The sequence below is a fragment of the Jaculus jaculus genome, chromosome X (assembly GCF_020740685.1).
Source record: "Jaculus jaculus isolate mJacJac1 chromosome X, mJacJac1.mat.Y.cur, whole genome shotgun sequence".
Taxonomy (NCBI): domain Eukaryota; kingdom Metazoa; phylum Chordata; class Mammalia; order Rodentia; family Dipodidae; genus Jaculus; species Jaculus jaculus.
This window is the reverse complement of record NC_059125.1, coordinates 63283729-63309680: the sequence shown is the minus strand read 5'-3', so window position 1 is coordinate 63309680 and position 25952 is coordinate 63283729. Positions and strand designations below refer to the sequence as shown.

Genomic DNA, 25952 nt, shown 5'->3' with positions numbered 1-25952 from the left:
CACCACATATTCTCTCTCATATGTGGATCCTAGCAACAGATGATTGGGCTTCTCCGTGAGAAGGAAAATACTTAGTAGCAGAGGCCAGTAAGTTAAAAAGGAGACAGAAGAGAAAGGACGGAAGGAGGGTACTTAATAGGTTGATATTGTATATATGTAAGTACAATGATTGAGATGTGGAGGTAATATGATGGAGAATGGAATTTCAAAGGGGAAAGTGTGGGGGGAGGGAATTACCATGGGATATTTTTTTTATAATCATGGAAAATGATAATAAAAATTTAAAAAAATAAAATAAAAGTTTTTAAAAAGGTGAAAACCTCGAATCGGGCCCAGGTTCTTTAGGAGGCTACTCCATCTGAGTCTTAGCCAGCTAATAAAGCTGTTTGCTTATGAAAAAAAAAATTCTGGCCTGGCATATACCTTTAATCCCAGCACTTGGGAGGCAAAGGTAGGAGGATCACTGTGAGTTCAAGGCCACCCTGACTACATTGTAAATTCCAGGTCAGCTTGGGCTAGAATGAGACCCTACCTTTAAAAACCAAGATATAATATTAAAAAATGAAGAAAAACAGTTTCTGGACTGAGTGATGGCTCTGCAGTTAAGGCCTAATGGCCAGGGTTCAATTTCCCAGTATCCACATAAAGCCAGATACACAAAGTGGTGGCAGGAGGCCCTGTTGCTCCTATTCTCTCTTGCAAATAAATCAAATATAAAAAAAAAAAAAAAGAAAAGAAAAGAGCTTCTCTTTTTGCCATCTTTCCATGCTGCCATCAGGGTGTGCATGAATGTCCTTGCCGATGCCCTAAAGAGCATCAACAAGGCTAAAAAAAAAAAAAAAAAAAAGAGGAAAGAGGCAAAGGCCAGGTCCTTATTAGGCCATGCTCCAAAGTCATAGTTCAGTTTCCTTAAAAAAAAAAAAAAATTAGCAGGGTGTGGTGGCTCACGCCTTTAATCCCAGCACTTGGGAGGCAGAGGTAGGTGGATCACGGCGAGTTCGAGGCCACCCTGAGATTACATAATGCATTCCGGGTCAGCTTGGGCTAGAGTGAGACCCTACTTCGAAAAAACAAAAAAAAAAAAAAATTACTCCAGGCGTGGTGTCACACGCCTTTAATCCCAGCACTTCGTGAGGCAGAGGTAGGAGGATCACCATGAGTAAGAGGCCACCCTGAGACTAAAGAGTGAATTCCAGGTCAGCCTGAACAAGAGTTGTTGATCACAGAGCTGGGAAAATTTTTGTGAACCTCAAAGGCAGGATAAACAAGTATGGAGTAATCAGCCCCAGATTTGATGTACAACTTAAAGACTTGGAACAATGGAAGAATAATCTGCTGCCATCCTGTTAGTTTGGTTTCACTGGACTGAAAAAAAGGGTATATTGGGGAAGAGGTGGTAGAAATAATCTAAGAGCCAGCTGGCATCATGGATAATGAGGAAGCAAGACCAAAACACACAAGAGGGAAAATCCTGGGATTCTTTTAGTAGGGGTATAAAGAAAGCATACATATCAATAAAATGCCTCAGTGGACTCCGTCTGGCTATGTAAATTCACCATGTTAACTAAATGTTTTTCCCCTGAAGCAATTAAGACAGTTCTGTGACCACACCTGGATGGTGGTTCACCAGAATATGTGGTCCCACCTGTATAGTTGAATCTCTCTGGGTTGAGGTACAATGGTTCCTTTTCTGTAGTTTGACAGTAATGTACTGATGTAAATATTCCAAAAACATCAGTATGGTTTCTTTAAAAATAAGGGGGGAAGCCGGCCGTGGTGGCGCACGCCTTTAATCCCAGTACTCGGGAGGCAGAGGTAGGAGGATCGCCGTGAGTTCGAGGCCACCCTGAGACTCCATAGTGAATTCCAGGTAAGCCTGGGCTAGAGTGAGACCCAAACTTGAAAAAACAAAAAAACAAAACTGTTAGGGCTGATCAAAACCTACAGCAATGTAGCAGGATACAAAATAAATACACAACAAACACACAGAGGATGAAATCAGAGAATCACTCCCATTCACAATTGCATCAAAAAAAATAAATAAATAAAGTACCTTGGAATAAACCTAACCAAGGAAGTAAAGAATCTCTACAATGAGAACTTTAAAACACTCATGCAAGAAATTGCAGAAGACAATAGAAAGTAGAGAAACATCCCTTGTTCCTAGATTGGAAGAATCAATATTGTGAAAATGGCAATCTTACCTAAAGCAATCTACACATTTAATGCAATCCCTATCAAAATTCCAAAAGCTTTCTTCATGGAAATAGAAAAAACAATCCAAAAATTCATTTGGAATCACAAAAAACCTCGAATATCTAAAATAATACTGAGCAACAAAAATGAGACTGGTGGTATCACCATACCTGATTTTAACCTATACTACAGAGCCATAGTAACAAAAACAGCATGGTACTGGCACAAAAACAGACATGTAGATCAGTGGAACAGAATAGAGGACCCAGATGTAAGCCCAAGTAGCTATAGCCACCTGATATTCGATAAAAATGCCAAAAATACTCATTGGAGAAGAGACAGCCTCTTCAGCAAATGGTGTTGGGAAAACTGGATATATATCTGCAGAAGGATGAAAATAGATTCTTCTCTCTCTCCATGCACAAGAATTAAGTCCAAATGGATTAAAGACCTTAACATCAGACCTGAAACTCTGAAACTGCTAGAGGAAAAAGTAGGGGAAACCCTTCAACATATTGGTCTTGGCAAAGACTTTCTGAATACAACCCCAATTGCTCAGGCAATAAAACCACAGATTAATCACTGGGACCTCATGAAATAAAAATTCTGCACTGCAAAGGACACAGTAAAAAAAGCAAAGAGGCAACCTACAGAATGGGAAAAAATCTTGGCCGGCTGTATATCTGATAGAAGATTAATATCTAGGATATACAAAGAACTCAAAAAGTTAAATAATAAGGAATCAAACAAGCCAATCAAAAAATGGGCTATGGAGCTAAATAGAGCATTCTCAAAGGAAGAAATACGAATGGAATATAAGCATCTAAAAAATGTTCTACGACACTAGTCATCAGGGAAATGCAGATTAAAACTACATAGAGATACCATCTCACTCCTGTCAGATTGGCCACCATCATGAAAACAAATCATCATAAATGTTGGCGGGGATGTGGAAAAAGAGGAACCCTTCTACACTGCTGGTGGGAATGCAATCTGGTCCAGCCATTGTGGAAAACAGTGTGGAGGTTCCTAAAACAGCTAAAGATTGATCTACCATATGACCCAGCTATAGCACTCCTAGGCATATATCCAAAGGAATCATCTCATTTCCTCAGAAGTACGTGCTCTACCATGTTTATTGCTGCTCAATTTATAATAGCTGGGAAATGGAACCAGCCTAGATGCCCCTCAACTGATGAGTGGATAATGAAAGATGTGGCACATTTATATAATGGAGTTCTACTCAGCGGTAAAGAAAAATGAAGTTATGAAATTTGCAGAAAAATGGATGGACCTGGAAAGGATTATACTAAGTGAGGTAACCCAGGCCCAGAAAGCCAAGTGCCACATGTTCTCTCTCATATGTGGATCCTCGCTACAGATGATTGGGCTTCTGCGTGAGAATGAAAATACTTGGTAGCAGAGGCCAGTAAGTTAAAAAGGATACATAAAGGGAAGAGAAAGGAAGGGAGGAGGATATGTAATAGGTTGATACTGTATATATGTAAATACAATGATTGAAATGGGGAGGTAATATGATGGAGAATGTAATTTCAAAGGGGAAAGTGTGGGGGTGGGGAGGGAGGGAATTACCATGGGATTTTTTTTATAATCATGGAAAATGTTAATAAAAACTTAAAAATTAAAAAATATATATATAATAATAATGTAAAAAGGGAACAAAAAACAAAACAAAAAAAAACAAAAAAAAATGGGGGGGGGGGCTGTAGAGATGGCTTAGCAGTTAAGGCACTTTCCTGTGAAGCCTAAGGACTCATGTTCAACTCTCCACGTACCATGTAAGCCAGACACACAAAGTGACGCAAGCATACAAGGTCACAGGTGCACAAAGGGGTGCACACATCTGGAGTTCAATTGCAGTGGCCAGAGGACCTGGCATGCCAATTCTCTCTCCCTCTCCTGCATAAAATAAAGGCCAGTCTGTTGGGCTTGTATCAAATAAATGAATGAATGAATAAATTACAAAAATGAAAGAAAAAAATTCCAGGCTGGAGATATTGTCAGTGGCTAAGGCATTTGCCTACAATGCCTCCAGTATCCACATAATGCCAGATGCATAAAGTCACACATGTATCTGGAATTCATTTGCCATGGTTTACAGGCCCTCATGTGCCAATTCTCTTCTCTCTCTCTCTCTCTCTCTCTCTCTCTCTCTCTCTGTCTCTTTCTACTTTCAAATACATAAATAAATATAAACTTTCACAAAAAGAAAAAAAATTGTGTTTTTGAGAGAGGGTCTCACTCTAGTCCATGCTGCCCTGGAACTTGCAGCTCAGGTTGTACTCAAACTCACAGTGATCCTCCTACATCTACCTCCAGAATGCTGCAATTAAAAGCATGCATCATCACACCCAGCTAAGGAAAATATATTTAAAAAGTATTTTGGATGATACTAATTTTGGGGGAGGGGGTTAGACACTTCATGTAGTCCAGGCTGGCCTCCCTATGCAGCCAAGGATGATTTTACATTCCTTATCCCTCTGCCTTTACCCTACACGTGCTCAAATTATAAGCATGAGCCATAACGCCCAATGGATTATACTAAACTTATATATGATACATGAACAGTACCTCAATCAGCTAAAATTGGTTTTGTGTGTATGCGTGTGTGTTCTTCCATGCATTTTGGCATATATGAGCACACATGTGTGCATGTGCATCTGGAGACCTAAAGTTCAAGTTGGGTATTTTTCTCAGTTGCTCTCTACCTTATTTATTGAGAAAGGGCCTCTTACTTGAACCCAAACCTCAATGACTTGGCTAGACTAGCTAGTCAGCTTGCTCCATATCTTCTCATTGCTGGGATTATGTACACCTGGCATTTATGTGGGTACTTAAGATCAAAATACTTGTATAACAAATGCTTTACTAATTTAGCCATCTTCCCTGCCCATATTGATTTTTTTCTGGGCAGACTAGATCATCATCCATTGACTTCATTAACACAGAGTAAAGATAGGAATGAATTCTTCACCTGTAGTAATTGGCCAGGATGGAGAGAACCCAGGAAAGGTGATGTATGGCAATAAACCGTTTCCCCGTACTTGCAATCTGGGGCTCCAGGATCTTTTCCAGGTTTCTATGAGAAACAAAGCAAGCTCCCTTATGATCACAGAATATAATCAATATACCTATAAGTAACATTTCAAAAGCATGACATTCACTAATATTAACTACAAAAGATACCACTTGTCTCGCCCAAGAAATGTACAATACAAGCTAGACATGTGTTGCACACCTTTAATCCTAGCACTTGGGAAGCAGAGGTAAGAGAATCACTAAGTTCAAGGCTAGCCTGGGACTATACAGTGAGTTCCAGGTCAGCCTGAGCTAAAGTGAGATCCTACCTTGAAAAGAACAAGAAAAGGAAAAAGAAATGTACAATACAAATGACAAAATACATGATGGTGGATCATTGCTAGGTAACTACAGCTATTTTAATAATAAAGATTCCTTTCAGCACAGACTCACCCGTTTATAGTAATTTTTTATCTTGGTTGCCATGCCAACTTGCATCATTAAGGGTCCATTTTCCTCACTGTATTCTGCAAGAATAAGGTCTCCATCCTTGCCCGTGAGGTCCTGAGGTGTCCGCATAAAAAACATCTCTCCACCACCTGAAGCTTGCCTCTCTTGTTCTCTCATCTGTCCACAACAAAGAAAATACAGTCCATCTCTGGTAGGAATAGAGGCTATTCACAGGGTATCATTCAATCTGAGACAAACACCAAAAATTTTTCTAAGTTTAATTAAGCTTAGAACAAGTCACAGCAAATTTTTATGAAAATGCTTCGACATATTGTAGTCACTTTCAGGGACTGTAATGACCTCAGTTGTCCATAAGAATCATAAAAAGGCATCACTGGGCTGGAGAGATGGCTTACAGGTTAAGGCACTTGCCCGCAAAACCAAAGGATCCAGGTTCAACTCTACAGGACCCATGTAAGCCAGATGCAAAGGTACTGCAAGAGTTTGGAGTTCATTTGCAGGAGCTGGAGGCTTTGACACACCCATTCTCTCTCTATCTGCCTCTCTCTCTCCACCTCTATCTCAAATAAATTTTAAAAAATAAAACATTTTTTAAAAGGTATCACGAATACCAATTTTTTTCTACATTTTTGAAGAAATAAATTCAGATAAGCAGATTAACTAACTGGCTACCCAGCAAGTATTTTACCTTGTAGGCTGGAGATGGCTCAGCGGTTAAGGCATTTATTTGCCTGCAAAGCCAAAGGACCTCTCAGTTTGATTCCCCAGACCCATGTAAGCAAGATGCACAAAGTGGTGCATGCGTCTGGAGTTTATTTCTGGAGGGTTTTGCGCCCCCATTCTCTCTCTCCGCCTCTTCCTCTATCGCTCTCTCAAATAAATTAATTAAAAAATTACCTTGCTATTCTTTTTAACTTAATTGTGAAGATTTTCAAAGATTAATAAGGTTGAAAGAACACTTCTAGAAATACCCTTTATCCTATCTAGACATAGTTTTTATTTTTCACATTTTTCTATAGGCAATTTTCTTTCTTTTTTTTTTTTCCAGCCCATCTTTTGTCATTTTATTTCATTTTAGAGAGAGCAAGAGAGAGACAGAAAGAGAACTGGCACGCCAGGGCCTCAGCCACTGCAACTGAACTCCAGGTGCTTTCACCACCTAGTGGGCATGTGTGACCTTGCGCTTGCCTCCCCTTTGTGCGTCTGGCTTACATGGGACCTGGAGAGTCACACGTGGGTGCTTAGGCTTTGCAGGCAAGCGTCTATAGGCAATTTTCTACAGATTTTGGTAGACTGCTTTCCTTCGCCCCTCCAAGGTAGAGTCTCTAGCCCAGGCTGACCTGGAACTCACTATAGTCTCAGGGCGGACTCAAACTCACTGCAATTCTCCTACCTCTACCTCTGCTTCTGCCACCCAAGTGCTGGGATTAAAGACGTGTTTCTCCATATCAGGCCCTAAACCAGTTGTTTTGTTTGTTTGTTTGTTTTTCGAGGTAGGGTCTCACTCTAGCCCAGGCTGACCTGGAATTCACTATGTCATCCCAGGGTGGCCTCCCAAGTGCTGGGATTAAAGGCATGTGCCACCACACCGGGCCCTAAACCAGTTTTTAAAACGTTTTAACTTCACTATTTTCATATGTACCTTATAAGAATAAGGACACTCTCCCATATAACCAAAGTAAAAAACAACATGGAAACATAAGTAATAAATCTCTAATATGATCTAATATCTAGTATATATCCTTAATTAGCACCCCAATTATCTTTTATAACTTTGTTCTGCTTATTATTATTATTATTATTATCCAATTATACCTTAGCCTTCTTTTTGATGTGCTTGAGCAAAGGATGTACAGCATGTGGACCAGGCTGAGACAGTGTCCCAAAGGAGTACTTTTTGAGAGGTGGACGATGGAACTGCCGGAGTTTGATAGGTCCCATATGGGTGGGAAAGAAGGGCTGCCGTAATTCTACAGCAGGAATTGAATGCTAAACAGGAAATAAAAAAGTTAAAAGTAAATACTAACTCCAGCCCATACAACAAAATCCCCACCAAAAGAAAGCAGTGTAAGTTTCCCTCCACCACAAAAATGGTGCTATTTGTACCTGGATAATATTCCCTCCGAAAGTACCTCGAAGACCCTGTTGCTTGGGGTAATAATACTCATCATTGGAGAGATTCCATGGATCTTTCACTTCTGGTTGAGACATATTCTAATGATAGATTAAAAAAAAAAAAACCTTAGCCATTCCATATCACTTTTCTTTTGTCATTCTAAGTATCTAGCTAGCCCTTTTCACAGACCTGCTGTGGTTCCTCTTTAATGACTCCTGTTTTCCCTAGCAGAATTCGACTCTTCTTCAGAGAAGATTCCTTCTTACTCTCTTTAGATGGGGAATTAGAAGTAGCTTCTTCTTTCTCATCAGGAATCTCTGAGGATATAAGAAAAATGAGCTTGTAATTGCTATTCCTAAATGTTCTATCTTTAGGATATGGAGGACTGAATGTAGGACCTCATGCAAACTAGACAAGTACAACCCCAAGCTGTACTATCAGCCCTGTTTGCTTTTCTATTATTAGACAGGGTCTCACAAACTTGCCTATACTGTGAAATCAGTCTACAGGCCAGATAGATCTTAGACTTGCAATCTTTCTGCCTTAGCCAACATCAGAACTGGGCTTGTACTACCAGGCACTGGTAAATTCATTAACATTGTTGAAGTGCTTAGTAGACCTTCCTCCCACTACTCCAGACTATTTTTATAGATTTCACTTATTGATCTTCTGGAGAAAAATGACACATCACTGCATTAAAACTAAGCTATTGAGCCAGGCATGGTGGTGCATGCCTTTAATCCCAGCACATGGGAGGCAGAGGTAGGAGGATGGCCATGAGTTTGAGGCCACCCAGAGACTAAATAAGGGAATTCCAGGTCAGCATGGGCTAGAGTGGAACCCAACCTAAAACAAACAAACAAAAAGCAAAAACCTAAGCTATCAATCTTGTAGGTTTATCAATATTTGTTTCACTTTCATGGTGCTACTAACAAATCAGCTCTTTCGGTAGAAGGATAAAAAAAAAAGGCCTTTTGAAGGCCTAAGTAAGGTCAGGGGAAGAGATTGAGTAAAGGAAAGGCGGAGGGAGAGCTGATAAAAATCTAAGAGGAGCCCGGCGTGGTGGCGCACGCCTTTAATCCCAGCACTCGGGAGGCAGAGGTAGGAGGATCGCCATGAGTTCAAGGCCACCCTGGGACTCCATAGTGAATCCTAGGTCAGCCTGGAGTAGAGTAAAACCTTACCTTGAAAAACTCGAAAAAAAAATCTAAGAGGATATAAATAAATCATATGGAAACATACTGTTTTGGACAATGGAACGTTTAGGAGCCATAGATTGCTACTAGAAATTTTTCAGTTCCAGGGCTGGGATACCTTCCAGCAAGTTGTGGGCCAGGGAGGTCCCTAATGCCCCAAAACATTACAGGCCATTGCTGAGGCTCTTGGTTTCCCACCAGTAATAGATGGTAAGACCCTACTGCTAAAGATTCCACATACTTGGGCTGCAAGGCCACTGAGAAATCCTGCTGGAAATGAGCTGAAAACCTCCTCCATGTAGACCAGCTGACAGAAAGCTGGAGGAAGTCATGCTGCATGCCGTTCAATGGGAGAGAGAAATCACCAGTGATGATACCCAACAGTGGACACTGCAAGCCCTGTATTTGGCCAGCCAGGTCAAATGAGCCAACTGGTGCAATAGTGGCATGTCTGTCATGGTGGAAACCAATTGCCCTCCAATTGGACTGGAGGCCTGCTCCATGGGAGAGAATACTTCCATGATACTGAAAACTTAAAACAGGGGTAGTCACGAGCCCTAGGGGTGTAACGTCTGCTGATGTCTGGAGAAATGTATATACTATGCTCATCAAACTGACCAGTAAGTGTAGGGAGCTAATGCAGACGCCATTACAAGATGGCGCTGGCTTCCTGCCAGTCTTGAGGTAAACAATTCCTTATTTAGGCAGCGCCTTGGCGCCAACCTCGCTTGAGGTTGCGCATGCGCTTGACGCACCTTGTCACGAGCCTATCCCGTGACTCCTGTGGGTGGGTGAGCCTATGGCAGCCAATCAGCAGGTGCCCCGTAGTATTCTGCCCTATAAAAGCAGCTACACTCCTGCACCCCTCGCCCCTCGCCATCAGCTTTCCTGTTAACCAAGAGGCTCTCCAATAAAGTGTGATCAAGAAGGATCTTCGTTTGCTGGTCATTCTTCTCCTGCTGGTCAGGGGTTTCGCTGCAAGTAAGCACTTCTCTTAAAGTTCATACCCATATATTAATGCTACTCTCACGTTTGGTAGAGAACCTTCTCTTTTCAGATGGCAGTGACCTTGGGATGACTCGGAAGGCATCATGGTGCTGGGAAGAATTGACAGAGAAGTGCTCAGCACTGTAATATCTCTATCACACCTTCCAAGGCTCAGGGTCCATTGTGGAAGAGGTTTCAGAAAGAATGTAAGAGCCAAAGGAATGGTAGAACTTACAACGTGCTCCCTCCAGACACAAAATGGCCTGGATATCCATGACCTCACAGTGTCTGACACTACCTACACAAGACTATCATAATAGGAGGAAAAGAGCAAGACATCAAAATAAAAGAGAGAATGAGCCAGGCACACGCCTTTAATCCCAGCACTTGGGAGGCAGAGGTAGGGTCGCCATGAGTTCAAGGCCACGCTGAGACTACAGAGTGAATTCTAGGTCAGCATAAGACCCTACCTTGAAAAACGAAAAAAAAAAGAGGGGGGGAGAGACTGATTGAGGGGGGAGGGAATATGATGGAGAGTGGAGTTTCAAAGGGGAAAGTGGGGGGGAGGGAGGGCATTACCATGGGATATTGTTTATAATCATAGAAAGTGTTAATAAAAATAATTTTAAAAAAGAAAAAAAAGCCTTTTGAAAAATTTGCATGTTCCTTCTTTACCTTTACAGAAGCTTTATTCACTGTTAACTTTTTATCATAGACAACACTTACATAGGTTCTGGGGAATTGAACCTGCGTCCTTTGGCCTTTATAGGCAAATGTCTTAACTGCTAAGCCATCTCTCTTTCTAGCCCTTAACTTGTTCTTGGCCATTGCCATTAATTTGGGTAATACATAAAGTCATTCAAGCTCCAGGTGAAATCATCTGCACACAAAGACTATCCAGACCACATTTGGTCAAGGATTTACTATAAGCTTAACTACATAACAGGCATCTTAAAGGTGCTACTTTCTAACATTCCTACATGAGTGTTCCCTAAACTATACAAAAACACTAGAAACTGAATGCTACAACTCTAGTCTCTCAGACTGTTAGTTTTGGCCCTCTATAACCTTTCTGATTTCTTCCTACTAATTAATTTGACATTAGCACCAACCTATCCAAGACATATGAAGAGGCTGGGGATAGGATATACCTCAGTGGTAGAATACTTGAGTTCAATCACTAGTACTACAAAAAGAGATGGGGCCTGGAGAGATAGCTTGGTGGTTAAAAGCACTTGCTTGCAAAACCTGATGGCTCATGTTCAAATATCCAGAACTCAGGTAAAGCCAGGTGCACAAAGTGGTGTATGTATTGAGTTCATTTTCAGTGGCAAGAGGCCTGATGTGCACAGGCTCCCTCTCTCTCCTCCACCCCTCCACTATTTTCCCTGCTTACAAATAAATAATAAAAAAATTAAAGAACCAGGCATGGTAGCATATGCCTTTAATGTCAGCACCTGGGAGGCATAGGTAGTAGGATCAATGTGAGTCTGAGGCCAGTCTGAATGAGTAAATTCAGGTCAGCCTGGGCTACAGTGATACCTACCTCAAAAAAATCCAAAAATAAATAAATAAGTTAGTAAATAAAATATGGATTTAAAAAAATTGCACTTAGCTGGGCATGGTGGCTCACACCTTTAATCCCAGGGTTCAGGACGTGGAGGTAGGAAGATTGCTCTGAGTTCAAGGCCACCCTGAGACTACATAGTGAATTCCAGGTCAGCCTGCACTAGAGTGAGACACTACCTCACGAGGAAAAAAAAAACCAAAAAACACAAAAAACTGGTCTTACCAGGCATGAGAGCACATACCTTTAATGCCAGTACTCAAGAGGCAGAGGTAGAAGGATCAGTGTGACTTTGAGGCAAGCCTGGGGCTACAAAGTGGGTTCCAGGTCAACCCAGCTAGAGTGAGGCACTGCCATGGGGCGGGGGGGGGGGGAGGGGTGGTCTCTGGAAGTAACATACCCAAAATCAGGTTCTCATCATTGGGATCAAGTGTCAGTACAGGAGGCTCTAAAATTCGTGGCATAGCCTGAGCATCCCAAATGATGTTGTCCTCCCAACGTCCATATACCAGATCTTCATTGTCAATAGGAAAAATGGAGTACCAAGGCTTATCATCATCCAGAGTGGCTGTAAAACCTGGAAAACATAAATGAGGAAACAGAAACAGAGAAAACATTATGCCTCTCTAAATCACAATTCTGGCAAACAAAGAGTAAATGTTAATGGAGGCACTCATGCATATATTGAATAGAAACCTACTAGATACCATTAGTTTTTGACTTTTGACAAAAAAAAAAAAAAAAAACATTGTTGATGGTGGAGTGATAGTTTAGAGTTTAAGGTGCTTGCCTGAGAACCCAAAGGACCCATGTAAACCAGATGAATACTGTGTGCATGCATCTGGAGTCTGTTTGCAGCAGCTGGAGGCCCTGATGCACCCATTCTCTTTCTCTCTCTCTAATTAATTTATTAATTAATAAAAATGAAGACAGGCCTGGTGGCGGATGCTTTTAATCCTAGCACTAAGGAGGCAGAGGTAGGATCACCATGAGTTCAAGGCCACCCTTTGTTGGGCATGGTGGTGTACTCCCAGAGGCTGAGATAAGATGATTGCTTGAGTTTGAGGCCAGCCAGGGCTACAGAGTTGTAGATCAGCCTAGGCTAGAGTGAGAACTTGCTTCAAGAAAATAAAAATAGCCAGGCATGGTGGCACATACCTTTAATCCCAGCACTTGGGAGGCAGAGGTAGGAGGATCTCCATGAATTCGAGGCCACCCTGAGATTACATAGTAAATTCCAGGTTAAACTGAGCTAGAGTGAAATCCTACGTGGAAAAAACACAAAAAGAAAAAGAAAATAAAAATAGGGGCTGGACAGAACACATAACCCACAACCCACGGGGAATACCAGCAACCCCACTGAGGAGGGCCCCCAGTGGAATGGGAGCAAGGAGGAGGGAAAAGAGGTGTGTATCCATACAAAGTATGTTCTTAATAATTTTTTTACTCCAACCCAATAAATGGGCCAATAAAATGAATGATAGTTTTCAAAAAAAAAAAAAAAATAGGGGCTGGAGAGATGGCTTAGTGGTTAAGGTGCTTGCCTGTAAAACTAAAGGACCCAGTTTCAATTCCCCAGTACCCACGTAAGCCAGATGCACAAGGGGGCACATACATGTAGAGTTCGTTTGCAGTGGCTAGAGGCTCTGGAACTCCCATTCTCTATCTATCTTCTCTCTCTCTCTCTCTCTCTTTCTCCCTCTCTCCTTGAAAATGAATAAAAGAAAAATAAGGTGGACATGGTGCATGCCTTAGTCGCAGCAGCACTTGGGAGGCAGAGGCAGTAGGATTACCGTGAATTCCAGGCCACCCTGAGACTACATAGTGAATTCTGGGTCAGCCTGTGCTAGAGTGAGACCCTACCAAAGGAAGTATAGTACTCCTTACAACGTGCTCCTCCAGTCACAAAATGGCCTGGTTATTCATGACCTCACAGTACCTGACACTACCTACACAAGATCATCATAATAGGAAGTGAAAGATCATGACATCAAAATAAAAGAGAGACTGATTGAGTGGGAGAGGGTAAACAATGGAGTTTCAAAGGGGAAAGTGGGGGGAGGGGGCATTCCCATGGGATATTGTTTACAATCATGGAAGTTGTTAATAGAAAATAAATTATTTTAAAAAGCCAGGAGTGATGATGCATGCCTTTGATCAGGGCACTTGGAGGCAGAGGTAAATGTTATGAGTTTAAGACTAGAGTGAGCCGGGCATGGTGGCGCACGCCTTTAATCCCAGCACTCGGGAGGCAGAGGTAGGAGGATTGCCATGAGTTCAAGGTCACCCTGAGATGGCAGAGTTAATTCCAGGTCAGCCTGGACCAGAGTGAGACCCTATCTCGAAAAACCAAAAAAAAAAAAAAAAAAAAAAAAAAAAAAAGACTAGAGTGAGTTCCAGGTCAGCCTGTGCTAGGGTGAGGACCTGCCTCAAAAAAAAAGGGCTGGAGAGATGGCTTAGTGGAAGCCTAAGGAACCTGGTTTGAGGCTTGGTTCCCCAGAACCCATGTTAGCCAGATGCACAAGGGGGCGCACACATCTGGTGTTCGTTTGCAATGGCTGGAGGCCCTGGCATGCCCATTCTCTCTCTCTCTATCTGCCTCTTTCTATCTGTCACTCTCAAATAAATAAATATAAATAAAAACAAAAAAATTAAAAGAGAAAGAAGAAAGTGAAAAAAACAAACTAAAAAGTAAAAATAAAATCAGAGCATAGATCCTAAACATTTCATTATCACTCAGCATTCCAAAAGATCAGAGCTAAGATCACTTAGTATGATTGAGTTGAAGGATACTGTGCTAGACACAGCAGGGAGAGAAACATACCTTGTTGAACATTGTATGCCATGGCATTTCTAGTCATACTAGAAGGAAGCCAGCCTGCCAAACTTGCACGCTGAGGTTTTGTTCCTTTGTGTTTGACATCCTCCCCATCCCAGATGATATCATCTTCCCAATGCAGTTGCGTCACCATCAGGAAGTTTTCATCTGCCAGAAGATCAACACCATTGTTCTCCTCAAGTTTCTTGAATTTCTGCTTAAGTATGGAAGGAAAATAAATCCTTCTTCAGTCACTAGCCAATGTTCCTAATGCAGATGCCAAATCATATTCCTAAAATATCAAAAGTGGTGCTTTCTCAGGCTCAATGGTACATACCTTTCATCCTAGCTGAGGCAGATGAATCCTAAAGCTTTATGTCAGCCTCAGCTACATAGTAAGACTGTATCTCAAAAAGCCAAGTACCAACAATGTTGCTCAGTGTTATAATACTTGCCTAGCATATGCAAAACCCAGGTTCAATCTACATGGAGAATAAATGGTATTCTACTTGAATACATCACCCAACAATGGAGTATTTGTCTTCTCTCCCAATCCTAGTTTGGAAGACCCATTTCACAAACAGAATCCTTAGATTAGGGTCTAGTTACCAGGGTGAAATATCCTACTAAGGAAATCTAACAAAGGAATCCTATCCCGGCGAGGTATGGTGGCCCACACCTTTAATCCCAATACTTTCAAGGCTGATATGGAAGGATCACTGTAAGTTCGGAGCTAGCTTGCATTACAAAGCAAGTTCAAGATCAGCCTAATCTAGAGTGTCAACCTGCCTCAAAACATCCAAAGAAGGGCTGGAGAGATGGTTTAGCGGTTAAGCGCTTGCCTGTGAAGCCTAAGGACCCCGGTTCAAGGCTCGATTCCCCAGGCCCCATATTAGCCAGATGCACAAGGGGGTGCATGTGTCTGGTGTTTGTTTGCAGTGGCTGGAGACCCTGGTGCGCCCATTCTCTCTATCTGCCTCTTTCTCTCCGTCTGTCTGTCGCTCTCAAATAAATAAATAAAAAGAAATAAAAAAAATTATTAAAAAAAAACATCTAAAGAAGCTTGGTGTGGTGGCACATGACTTTAATCTCAGCATTTAGGAGGCAGAGGTAAGAGGATGGCTATGAGTTTGAAGCCACCCTGAGGCTACATAGTGAATTCTAGGTCAGCCTGAGTTAGAGTGACACCCTACTTTGAAAAAAAATCCAAATAAAAAAGGAAGAGGAGAGAAAAGAAAATAAGTCCTACCCAGGATTTCCCCAACTGAAAAGTAATAAAAAATGACAGGGCCCAGAGAACATTGATTCCTTTTTTCCATAGTAGAGTTCCTTACCTTTGTTGTACATGTTATCACAGGTTCATTTTCTATCTTTCTTATTTTGAATCCATAGTCAAACCCACTGCCGTCTTCAGGTACACCAAGCATATCATACCACAGCCGGGCAGGTCCATAACGCCACTCAGCAACTCTTGGTTTAGTATCCATTACTTTATCTGTATCTCCAGTTGACTGGGAAAACTTGGACTCCACAGGAGCCATCATTGTGATCTGAAACAGAGTATATAAAGACATAGAAGTGGGGTTATCTAGTCCAGATGTCCTAAGGGTATAGGAAATCAACAAGCCTAAGGGGCCCTAGAGAAGTCACAAGGATGATTCTTGAATAGAAATATTTTCATAGAGTTAGGTATTTCATGGCACGTTTGGCTCATCATTCACCCTTCATTTAACTGAGTATAACCATCTGCCCTCCTTCACATGCCCCCTCCAATACTACAAAACACTTTTTTACTTCAATAGAAAATTATGACCTTCATAATTATTCACTGATAATTAGCACAGAAAGTGCCAATTTTGATGCAAACTCTTAAGTACTCCCTTGAGGGCCTTAATCCCAAATCTATTTTGCCTACCTCATCATCGGAGAGACACTGCTCTGGAGGTGGTGGTGGAGCGTAGTCATAGTTCCACAGAGACTTATGGTTGACTTCTGATTCTACTGAGCATTCCACCTCTTGGACCTGTTCTTCCTGTATCAGCTCACGGTGCTTCTTTTTCCTCTTTCTACGAGCGCTCCGCCAGACAGATGGGACATTTTTCCCTGGTCCAAAAAGACGTAAGAAGCGTAACACCTAGGAGAGAGGAGGACACATTAATCGGTAAGACATTCATGTCAGATATGAAAGCCATTCAGAGCCAAGGATGGTGGTGCATGCTTGTAATCCCTGTACTGAGGAGGCTGTTAGGAGGATAACCATGAGTTGAAGGCCATCTGGGATACAGAGTGAGTTCCAGGACATTATGGGGTAGAATGAGATCGTACCTCACAAAAAGCTAGGGGTTGGAGAGATGGTTTAGAGGTTAAAGTGTGTGCCTGTAAAGCCTAAGGACTCATGTTTGACACTCAAGGTCCTAAGTAGGCCAGATGCACAGTGATGCAAGCGTGCAATGTCACACATGTGCACAAGTGGGTGCATGCACCTGGAGTCTGATTGCAATGGCTGGACACTCTGGCGTACCAATTCTCTCTCTCCCTCCTGCTCTTGTATTTTAAAAAAAGGCATGGTGGTGCAGAGGTAGGAGGACTGCCATGAGTTTGAGACCACCCTGAGACTCCATAGTGAATTCCAGGTCAGCTTGGGCTAGAGTGAGACCAGACCTCAAAAAAAAAAAAAAAAAAAAAGGCAAAGGCCAGGGCTGGGCATGGTGGTGCACACCTTTAATACAAGCACTCGGGAGGCAGAAGTATGAGAATCACCGTGAGTTTGAGGCCACCCTAGGACTACATAGTGAATTCCAGGTTATCCTGAACTAGAGTGAGACCCTACCTCAAAAAAACAAAACAAAACAAGTCAGGCTGAAGGGATAGCTTAGGAGTTAAGGTGTTTGCCTGCAAAGCCAAAAGACCCAGGTTTGATTCCCCAGGATCCACGTTAGCAAGATGCACAAGGGGCACATGTACCTAGAATTCATTTGCAGTGGCAGGAGGGTCTGGCATGCCCATTCTCTTTCTCACCCACTCTCTCCCTTTCTGTGTCAAATAACTAAATAAGTAAAAATAAAATATTTTTTAAAAGGCCAGTTGATTGGGCTTGCTTAAAAAAATGGGGCTAGATGCCAGGTGTGGTGATGCATGCCATTAATCCCAGAATTCAGGGGGCAAAAAGAGGATCATCATGAGTTCAAGGCCAACCTGAGACTACATAGTAAATTCCAGGTCATATGAGCCTAGAGTGTGACCTTACCTTGAAAAACAAAAAGGGGGCTGTAGAGATTGCTTAGTGGTTAAGGTGCTTGCCTGTAAAACCATAAGACCCAGGTTCAATTCCCCAGGACCCATGTAAACCAGATGTACAAGGTGGTACATACATCTAGAGTTCATTTGTGGTGGCTGGAGGCCATGGTATGCCCATTCTCTCTCTCTCAAATAAATAAGTGAAAAATTTTAAAAAAAGCTGGGGCCAAGCATGATGGCACATGCCTTCTTTAAATTATTCCAGCACCCAGGAAGCAGATGTAGGAGAATTTCTGTGAGTTCGAGGCCACCATGAGACTACAAGACTACATAGTGAATTGCAGGTAAGCCTGAGCAAGAGTGACACTCTACCTTCACACCTCCACAAACCAAAAAAAAAAAAAAAAAAAAAAAAAGCTGGACATGAGCATGATGGTACACCCCTTTAGTCCCAGCACTTGAAGACAGAGGAAGATCACTGTGAGTTCAAGGCCACCCTGAGATTACATAATGAATTCAATGTCAGCCTGGGCTAGAGTGAGACCCTACCTTTAAAAACAAAAAGAAAAAAATAAAAAGGAGGGGTTAATGGTGACCCAGCTTTAGCCTACAGGAGAGAATTAAAAACAAAGCTCAATTCAAAGTCCAGCCCAGGACAGTCTAGGAGCTTATCCAAATTCAAAGGACCAGGTAGTAAATAACACTGGATATCAAAATAAAGATGGTAAAGAATACTTGGAAAGATCCAATGTCCATCGAAATAATGAGATAGCTGGCTGCCTAGCACGACATATATCACCTCTACCACATCTTCTGGGACCCAGGAAAATTTGCAGAGGAAACAGCAACTTCTCTCAATGCTAGCCTGACAACCAACTTCAAGGAGATGGCCAACAGACACCGTGATCACTCAAAACTCATCAAAGGCAAACTCAAGAAATGTGAAGGGGGGGAGACCAGAACCAATGCAGGAGTGGCTCTTGAGGAAAAGGACCAGCAGAATTTCAGCCACCATCTACAGCCTTCCCTACCCCATGACCACAGCAAGCACAAGAGACCTGAGGAAAAGAGTTGACCTATAAAACACCCAGCACAGGTGATCAGTGCAGCGATCCAGCGACCCAGCCACCTACCTGAGCCCACAGTGCAGCAAAGAGGGACACAAGCAGGAGTGCAGCTTAATTGAGACCAAAACCATCCCAAAAGGTAACTGGGATTACACCAAGTCAGTACCTGCCAAATAAGCCTGGTATATAGGCTTGAATCAGAAGTGCTAATTGGACCTTCCATGTCAGGATAAATTATATGTTAAATCTCATGGATGGTTGGATTTTCCATTCTTAAATAAGCTATATTTTGGGCTTGTCATTTGTTGTTCCCTGATTTATAGTGCCTTTGTTTCCTCCTCTGTCATTCAATAGGGAAGGGTCTCACCTGATCACAAGGTGACTTGGAACCCTCAACAGACCAGAAATCTTAGCCTCCTAGTTGACAGGATTAAGGGACTGTGACTTTCTTTGTTAGAGGATCTGGTTATCATAATACCTACTTGTACCTAAATACTCTGTGCTGTTTTTCATCGAATGTGTACATTGTTTAGTTAAACTTTAGAATATGCCTGTATTTTGTTCCACCCAGCCTAGTTGAATAGTCTCATAGCAGGCAAATCCAACATCTAGGGTCACTTCTGTAGTTACTCTGAGAGTCTTAAGAGCCACACCTAGCACCTTAAGCTCCTACCCTGAAGATATATAACGCCAGATTGAATGATATACCTAATAATACTGCAGATAATTAGAAAATCCAAGCATTAAATTAATCCAAGATGCAAAAATATGTACATAACACAAGAAACACAAAAAAATCAAGACAATATAAATCCACCAAAAGTATTAATGCATCAGAAATAACCTCCAATGAAACTGATTTACAGGAAATGTCTGAGAAAAATTTCAAAAAATGAATATAAATATGCTCAAAGAAATCAAAGAAGAAATGAAAGAAGACACAGGAAACCAATTTAATGAAATAAGAAGGTAAATAAAAGACATAAATAAGGAATTAGAAATAACAAACAAAAACCAGTCAAAATTACTAGCAATAAAGAACACAGTCAATGAAATTAAAAAAAAAAAACTCAGTAGAAAATCTCACCAGTAGAATGGATGAAGGAGAGATCAGAATATCTAAACTAGAAGACCAGGTGGCAGATCTAATAAAGTCCAACAAAGACAAACTAATAGAAAACTATGAATGGGAATTTCAAGATATTCGGGACACTATGAAAAGGTCTAACATAAGAATTCAGGGTATTGGGCTGGAGAGATGGCTTAGCGGTTAAGCGCTTGCCTGTGAAGCCTAAGGACCCCGGTTCGAGGCTCAGTTCCCCAGGTCCCACGTTAGCCAGATGCACAAGGGGGCGCACGCGTCTGGAGTTCGTTTGCAGAGGCTGGAAGCCCTGGCGTGCCCATTCTCTCCCTCTCCCTCTATATGTCTTTCTCTCTGTGTCTGTAGCTCTCAAATAAATAAATAAATAAATAAAATAAAAATTTTAAAAAAAATAAAAATTTAAAAAAAAAAAAGAATTCAGGGTATAGTACAAGGAGAAGAATTTCACTCCAAAGGCATAGTAGGCATTTTCAACAAAATCATAGAAGCAAACTTCTCCCAAATTGGCAAAGAGATGCCAATGAAGATAAAGGAATCCTTTAGAACACCAAATAGACAAAACCTGGAAATACCCTCTCCCTCACCATATTATAATTAAATTACCAAACATACAAACCAAAGAAAATAAATTGAAAGCAGTTAGAGAAAAAAAAAAAAAATCAAGTCATATACAAAGGAAAGCCTATCAGGATCACAGCAAATTACTCAACACAAACTTAAAAGTCAGAAGGGCTTGGAATGATGTATTTCAAGTTCTGAAGGATAACAACTGTCAACCAAGGTTAATTCGTCCTGCAAGGCTATCCATTCAAATTGATGGAGAATTAAGGGCATTCCACAACAAAAACAGGCTAAAGGAATATTTGAAGACAAAACCAGCTCTACAGAAAATACTTCAAAGGATCTTCCATGATGAAGAGAAACAAAAGCACACATATAAGAAACCTGGAAAAAACAAACAATACTGAAATGCTATTAATACAGGAAAGTAAAGGTAGAACCGGAAGAACTATAAACCAAGAAAAATGGCAAAAATAAATACACACCTTTCAATAGTAACTCTTAATATCAACAGCCTCAATGCCCCAACCAAAAGACATAAGTTTGCAGACTGGGTTAAAAAACAGGATCCTTCTGGGCATGATGGTACTCGCCTTTAATCCCAGCACTTGGAAGACAGAAGTAGGAGGATTGTCATGAGTTCAAGGCCACCCTGAGACTACATAGTGAATTCCAGGTCAGCCTGAACTACAGTGAGACCCTACCTCGAAACCCGCCCCCCAAAAAAGAAAATAAATTAGTAAAGTTGCAAGTGAACAACTTAATGCTTCACCTTAAAGCTGAACAAGTCAAACCAAAACTAGCAGACAGGAAGAAATAATAAAAATTAGGGCAGAAATTAATGAAATAGAAACCAAAAATAAATGAATAAAAAATTAAAATTAATTTTAAAATTCATGGAATCAAGTGATATTGAGAACACAACATACCAAAATCTTTGGGACACAATGAAGGCAGTCCTAAGAGGGAAATTTATATTTTTAAGTGCCTATATTAAGAAATTAGAAAGATCTTCCTATCTAGCATCCTGTCAACAGTGACCTACTTGTCTTAACTCTGTTCTCAGAGCAGAGGCTCTCCAGTGGGTGCAGCAGTTACAACAGTTTCTCAGCCCACTCGAAACTCTGGTTCAAAAGGAAGCAGAGGGTGAAGCCCGTGAGTTTCCATTGCAAACAAGTTCCCAGGTGATGTTGACACTTCTGGTCCTTAAGACTACACTCTGAGAAGCCGTGGCCAAGGGCCACAACAAGGAGTCTAACACAGAGCACTGTCCTCCCAGCAGTCTGCAGGGCCACTTTGCCTTTCACTGCAGCTGTGTGCAAGTCTGGTGTGTTAACCTGTGACCTGGCTTATATCAGCTTAACTTATTTTTCTTTTGTCTTTTTCCTTTAGCTTAGGTCTAAGAGTAGAATGCTGGTTGGGACCCTCACAAGTTGTCTTACAAAGATAAGCCAAACTGCTTTCCTGTTTTTGTTGCTTGGCCTTGGGAGGTCATACTGCTGGCTTCCAGGTCTTCTAGGGATATCAAGAGTTCAGTAGTCCCTGGACCACTTAAAATGACTTAAGATTCTCCTTCTTCCCTGAGGTCCAGGCCTTAAAGAGCAAGAGATCTCTGGTTCCTGGCACCTAGCCCCTTAGGAGTTAAATGATCATGTCCCCTGTGTCTGGTCAGGCAGTCAGCAGCCCTTGAGCTTGAGCAGCAAACACCACTGAGGACCCCTAGCAAGGGCTCTGCAGTCCAGCGGCAATTAGGCAATCATGGGAAGGGCATTCATTTCCCTCTCTGTGAAAAGCTGCTCACAACCATTTGCACATGGAGAACTTAGCTGGTGGAGTTAAATGGTAAACAAGGCTGTGAGGTGGAACAGTCTCCATCCATCCTCAGAAGGTTGTACAGCAGGGATCTGAGCAGCCAGGTTTGGGGGAGGAAGCTCCTGGAGAAGAACGGGGCATTACTCACACCTGGTGTGGGAAGGAAGAGGAGCATGACTCACACCTGGTGTGGGGAAGGAGGGCAGTATGACTCACACTGATGTGGGGAAGGCAGAGACTATGACTCATACCTGGTGTGGGGAGAGGGAGGAGCATGACTCACACCTGGTGTGGGGAGGGAGAGCAGTATGACTCACACCAGCAGCAGTTTTGTCTTGTTCAGTTCATTTAACAGTGATATTCTTTCTAAGCCCCTAAGGTTATGTTCAGAAGAGGAAGTAAGGAGTGCAGTATTCATGGTCTGGAGCCAGTTGGAAGGATTTAAATCTGTGCCCTGCTCTTCCCTCACTATGTACCCTGGGTCAAGTTTCTTGAGCTCTCAGAATTTTTTTCCTATGTAAATGAGGATGATAATATCTACCTTCCCAGAACTGAGAACTAAGGAAGGTAATATGCATGACAGTTTTCAACATATTGATGTTAATACTACCTATACTAATTATTTCAAAATATCAATCCAGTTGCTTAACGTGTGATAAGCCTTTAATAAATGTATGAATAATTTAAAAAATTAGAAAGATCACAAGTATGCCTTAATGCCTCACCTAAAAGCTTTGGAAAAAGAAGAACAAAGGAAACAAAATCAGTAGATGGGAAGAAATAATAAAGATTAGGGCAGAGGGTTAGAGAGATGGCTTAGTAGTTAAGTGCTTGCCTGTGAAGCCTAAGGACCCCAGTTCAAGGCTCAATTCCCCAGGACCCACGTGAGCCAGATGCACAAGGGGGCACACACGTCTGGAGTTTGTTTGCAGTGGCTGGAGGCCCTGGTACACCCTTTCTCTCTCTCTCTGCCTCTTTCTCTGTCTGTCACTGTTAAGTAAATAAAAATAAAACAAAAAATTTAAAAAAAAAGATTAGGGCAGAAATTAATGAAATAGCAACAACAACAACAAAAAAAAATCCAAAGAATCAATGAAACAAAGAGTTGGTTCTTTAAAAAGAAAAACAAGATTGATAAACCCTTAGCAAATCTGATCAAAAGAGAGAAGAGACCCAAATTAAGAAAATTAGAGATGAAAGACACCCTCATAATAGATACCAGAGAAGTTAAAAAAATTATAGCAGCATACTATAAGAAAATACAGTCCACTAAGTTTGAAAATCTGAAAGAAATGGATAAATTCCTTGATCTATATGACCTACTGATATTAAATCAAGATGAGGTTAACCACTTAAATACACCTATAACAAGTATGAAGATCCAAGCGAACAGCATCACCCGTACCGAAACCAGGCAAAGAAGGAACAAAAAAAAGAAATTACAGACTGATCTCCCTCATTAACATAGATGCAAAAATTCTCAACAAAATATTGGCAAACAGAACACAAGAATTTATCAGAAAGATCATTCACCCCAACCAAGTAGGCTTTATCTCAGAGATGTAGGGATGGTTCAACATAATGCAAATTGATTAATGTAAAACATTATATAAATGGACTGAAGGACAAAAATCACATGATAATCTCATTAGATGCAAAGAAAGCATTTGACAAAATCCAACAGCCCTTCATGATAAAAGTCCTACAGAGACTGGGAATAGAAGCAACATATCTCAATATAATAAAGGCTACTTATGACAAGCCTACTGCCAACTTAATACTGAATGGAGAAAAATTTAAAACTTTCCCACTAAAATTAGGAATAAGACAAGGGTATCCAATTTCCCCACTTTTATTTAATATGGTACTGGAAGTGTTAGCCATAGCAATAAGGCAAGAGACACACATAAAAGGGATACAAATTAGAAAGGAAGAGATCAAGTTATCATTACTTGTAGATGATATGATTCTATATATAAAGGACCCTAAATACTCTACCAGCAAACTGTTAGAACTGATAAACACCTATAGTCATGTAGCAGGATACAAAATAAACACACAGAAATAAGTAGCCTTCCTATATGCTAACAATAAACACACAGAGGATGAAATCAGAGAATCACTCCCATTCACAATTGCATCAAAAAATAAATAAATAAATAAAGTACCTTGGAATAAACCTAACCAAGGAAGTGAAGGATCTCTACAATGAAAACTAAAGAAATTGCAGAAGACACTAAGAAATGGAAAGACATCCCTTGTTTTTGGATGAGAAGAATCAATGTTGTGAAAATGGCAATCTTACCACATTTAATGCAATCACCATCAAAATTCCAATGGCATTCTTCATGGAAATAGAAAAAAAAACAACCCAAAAATTCATTTGGAAGCACAATAACCCTCAAATATCTATAACAAATATGAACAACAAAAATAAGGCTAGTGTTATCATCATACCTGATTTTGACCTGTACTACAGAGCCATAGTAACAAAAAATAGCATGTTGCTGGCATTAAAGCAGATATGTAGATCAATGGAACAGAATAGAGGACCCAGATGTTAGTCTGGGTAGGTATAGCCACCTGATCTTCGACATAAATGCCAAAAATACTCATTGGAGAAAAGACAGCCTCTTCAGAAAATGGTGTTGGGAAAACTCGATATGCATATCTGTAGAAGGATGAAAATAGAACCTTCTCTCTCTCCATGAACAAGAATGAAGTCCAAATGGATCAAAGACCTTCATATCAGACTTGAAACTCTGAAACTGCTAGAAGAAAAAGTAGGGGAAGTCCTTCAACATACTGGTCTTGGCAAGCACTTTCTGAACATAACCCCAATTTCTCAGGCAATAAAACCACAGATTAACTGCTGGGACCTCATGAAATTACAAAACTTTTGTATGGCAAAAGACACTGTGAATAGAGCAAAGAGGCAACCTACAGAATCAGAAAAAATCTTTGCTAGCTATACATCTGGTGAGGATGCAGAAAAAAGAGGAACCCTTTTACACTGTTGGTGGGAATGCAATCTGGTCCAGCCATTGTGTAAATCAGTGTGGAGGGTCCTGAGACAGCTAAAAATAAATCTAACATATGACCCAGCTATAACACTCCTAGGCATATATGCTAAGGACTCATCTCACTACCTTAGAGATACTTGCTCAACCATATTTATTGCCACTCTATTCATAATAGCTAGGACATGGAACTAGCCTAGATGTCCCTCAACTAATGAGTGGATAATAAAGATGTGGGACATTTACAAAATGGACTTCTACTCAGCAGTAAAGAACAATAAAGTTATGAAATTTACAGGAAATGGATGAATCTGGAAAGGATTATACTAATGAGGTAACCCAGGCCCAGAAAGCCAAACGTTGCATGTTCTCTCTCATATGTGGACCTTAGCTACAAATGACTAGACTTCTACATGAGTAGGAAGAATACTCAGTAGCATAGGCCAGTAAGCTAGAAAGGAGATATAAAGGGAATAGAAAGGAAGGGGGGGAATTAATAGGATGGTATTGTATATATGTAAGTAGAAGAACAGAATAATGGGGATGAAAAGGCCTACATGAGGTCAGGGGAAGAGATTGAGTAAAGGAAAGGTGGAGGGAGGGCTAATCAAAATCTAAGAGGATATAAATAAGTCATATGGAAACCTACTTTTTTATACAATGGAACACTCAGAAGCCATAGACTGTTACTAGAAAATTTTCAGTGCCAGGGATGGGATACCTTCCAGTGAGTTGTTTGGCAGGGAGGTCCCTGATGCCCCCA

At 41.1% G+C, this 25952-nt stretch overlaps 1 protein-coding gene across 1 annotated transcript in view; it reads right to left on the bottom strand.

The window, feature by feature from the left end:
• Window positions 1-25952, bottom strand: part of Taf1 (TATA-box binding protein associated factor 1) — a 108288-nt gene that overhangs the window by 72667 nt on the left and 9669 nt on the right. Inside the window, 9 exon segments of the mRNA XM_012949308.2 lie at window positions 5192-5296; window positions 5689-5862; window positions 7522-7695; window positions 7813-7920; window positions 8012-8139; window positions 11973-12149; window positions 14397-14607; window positions 15725-15940; window positions 16306-16524. Coding sequence (XP_012804762.2) covers window positions 5192-5296; window positions 5689-5862; window positions 7522-7695; window positions 7813-7920; window positions 8012-8139; window positions 11973-12149; window positions 14397-14607; window positions 15725-15940; window positions 16306-16524 — 1512 coding nt within the window.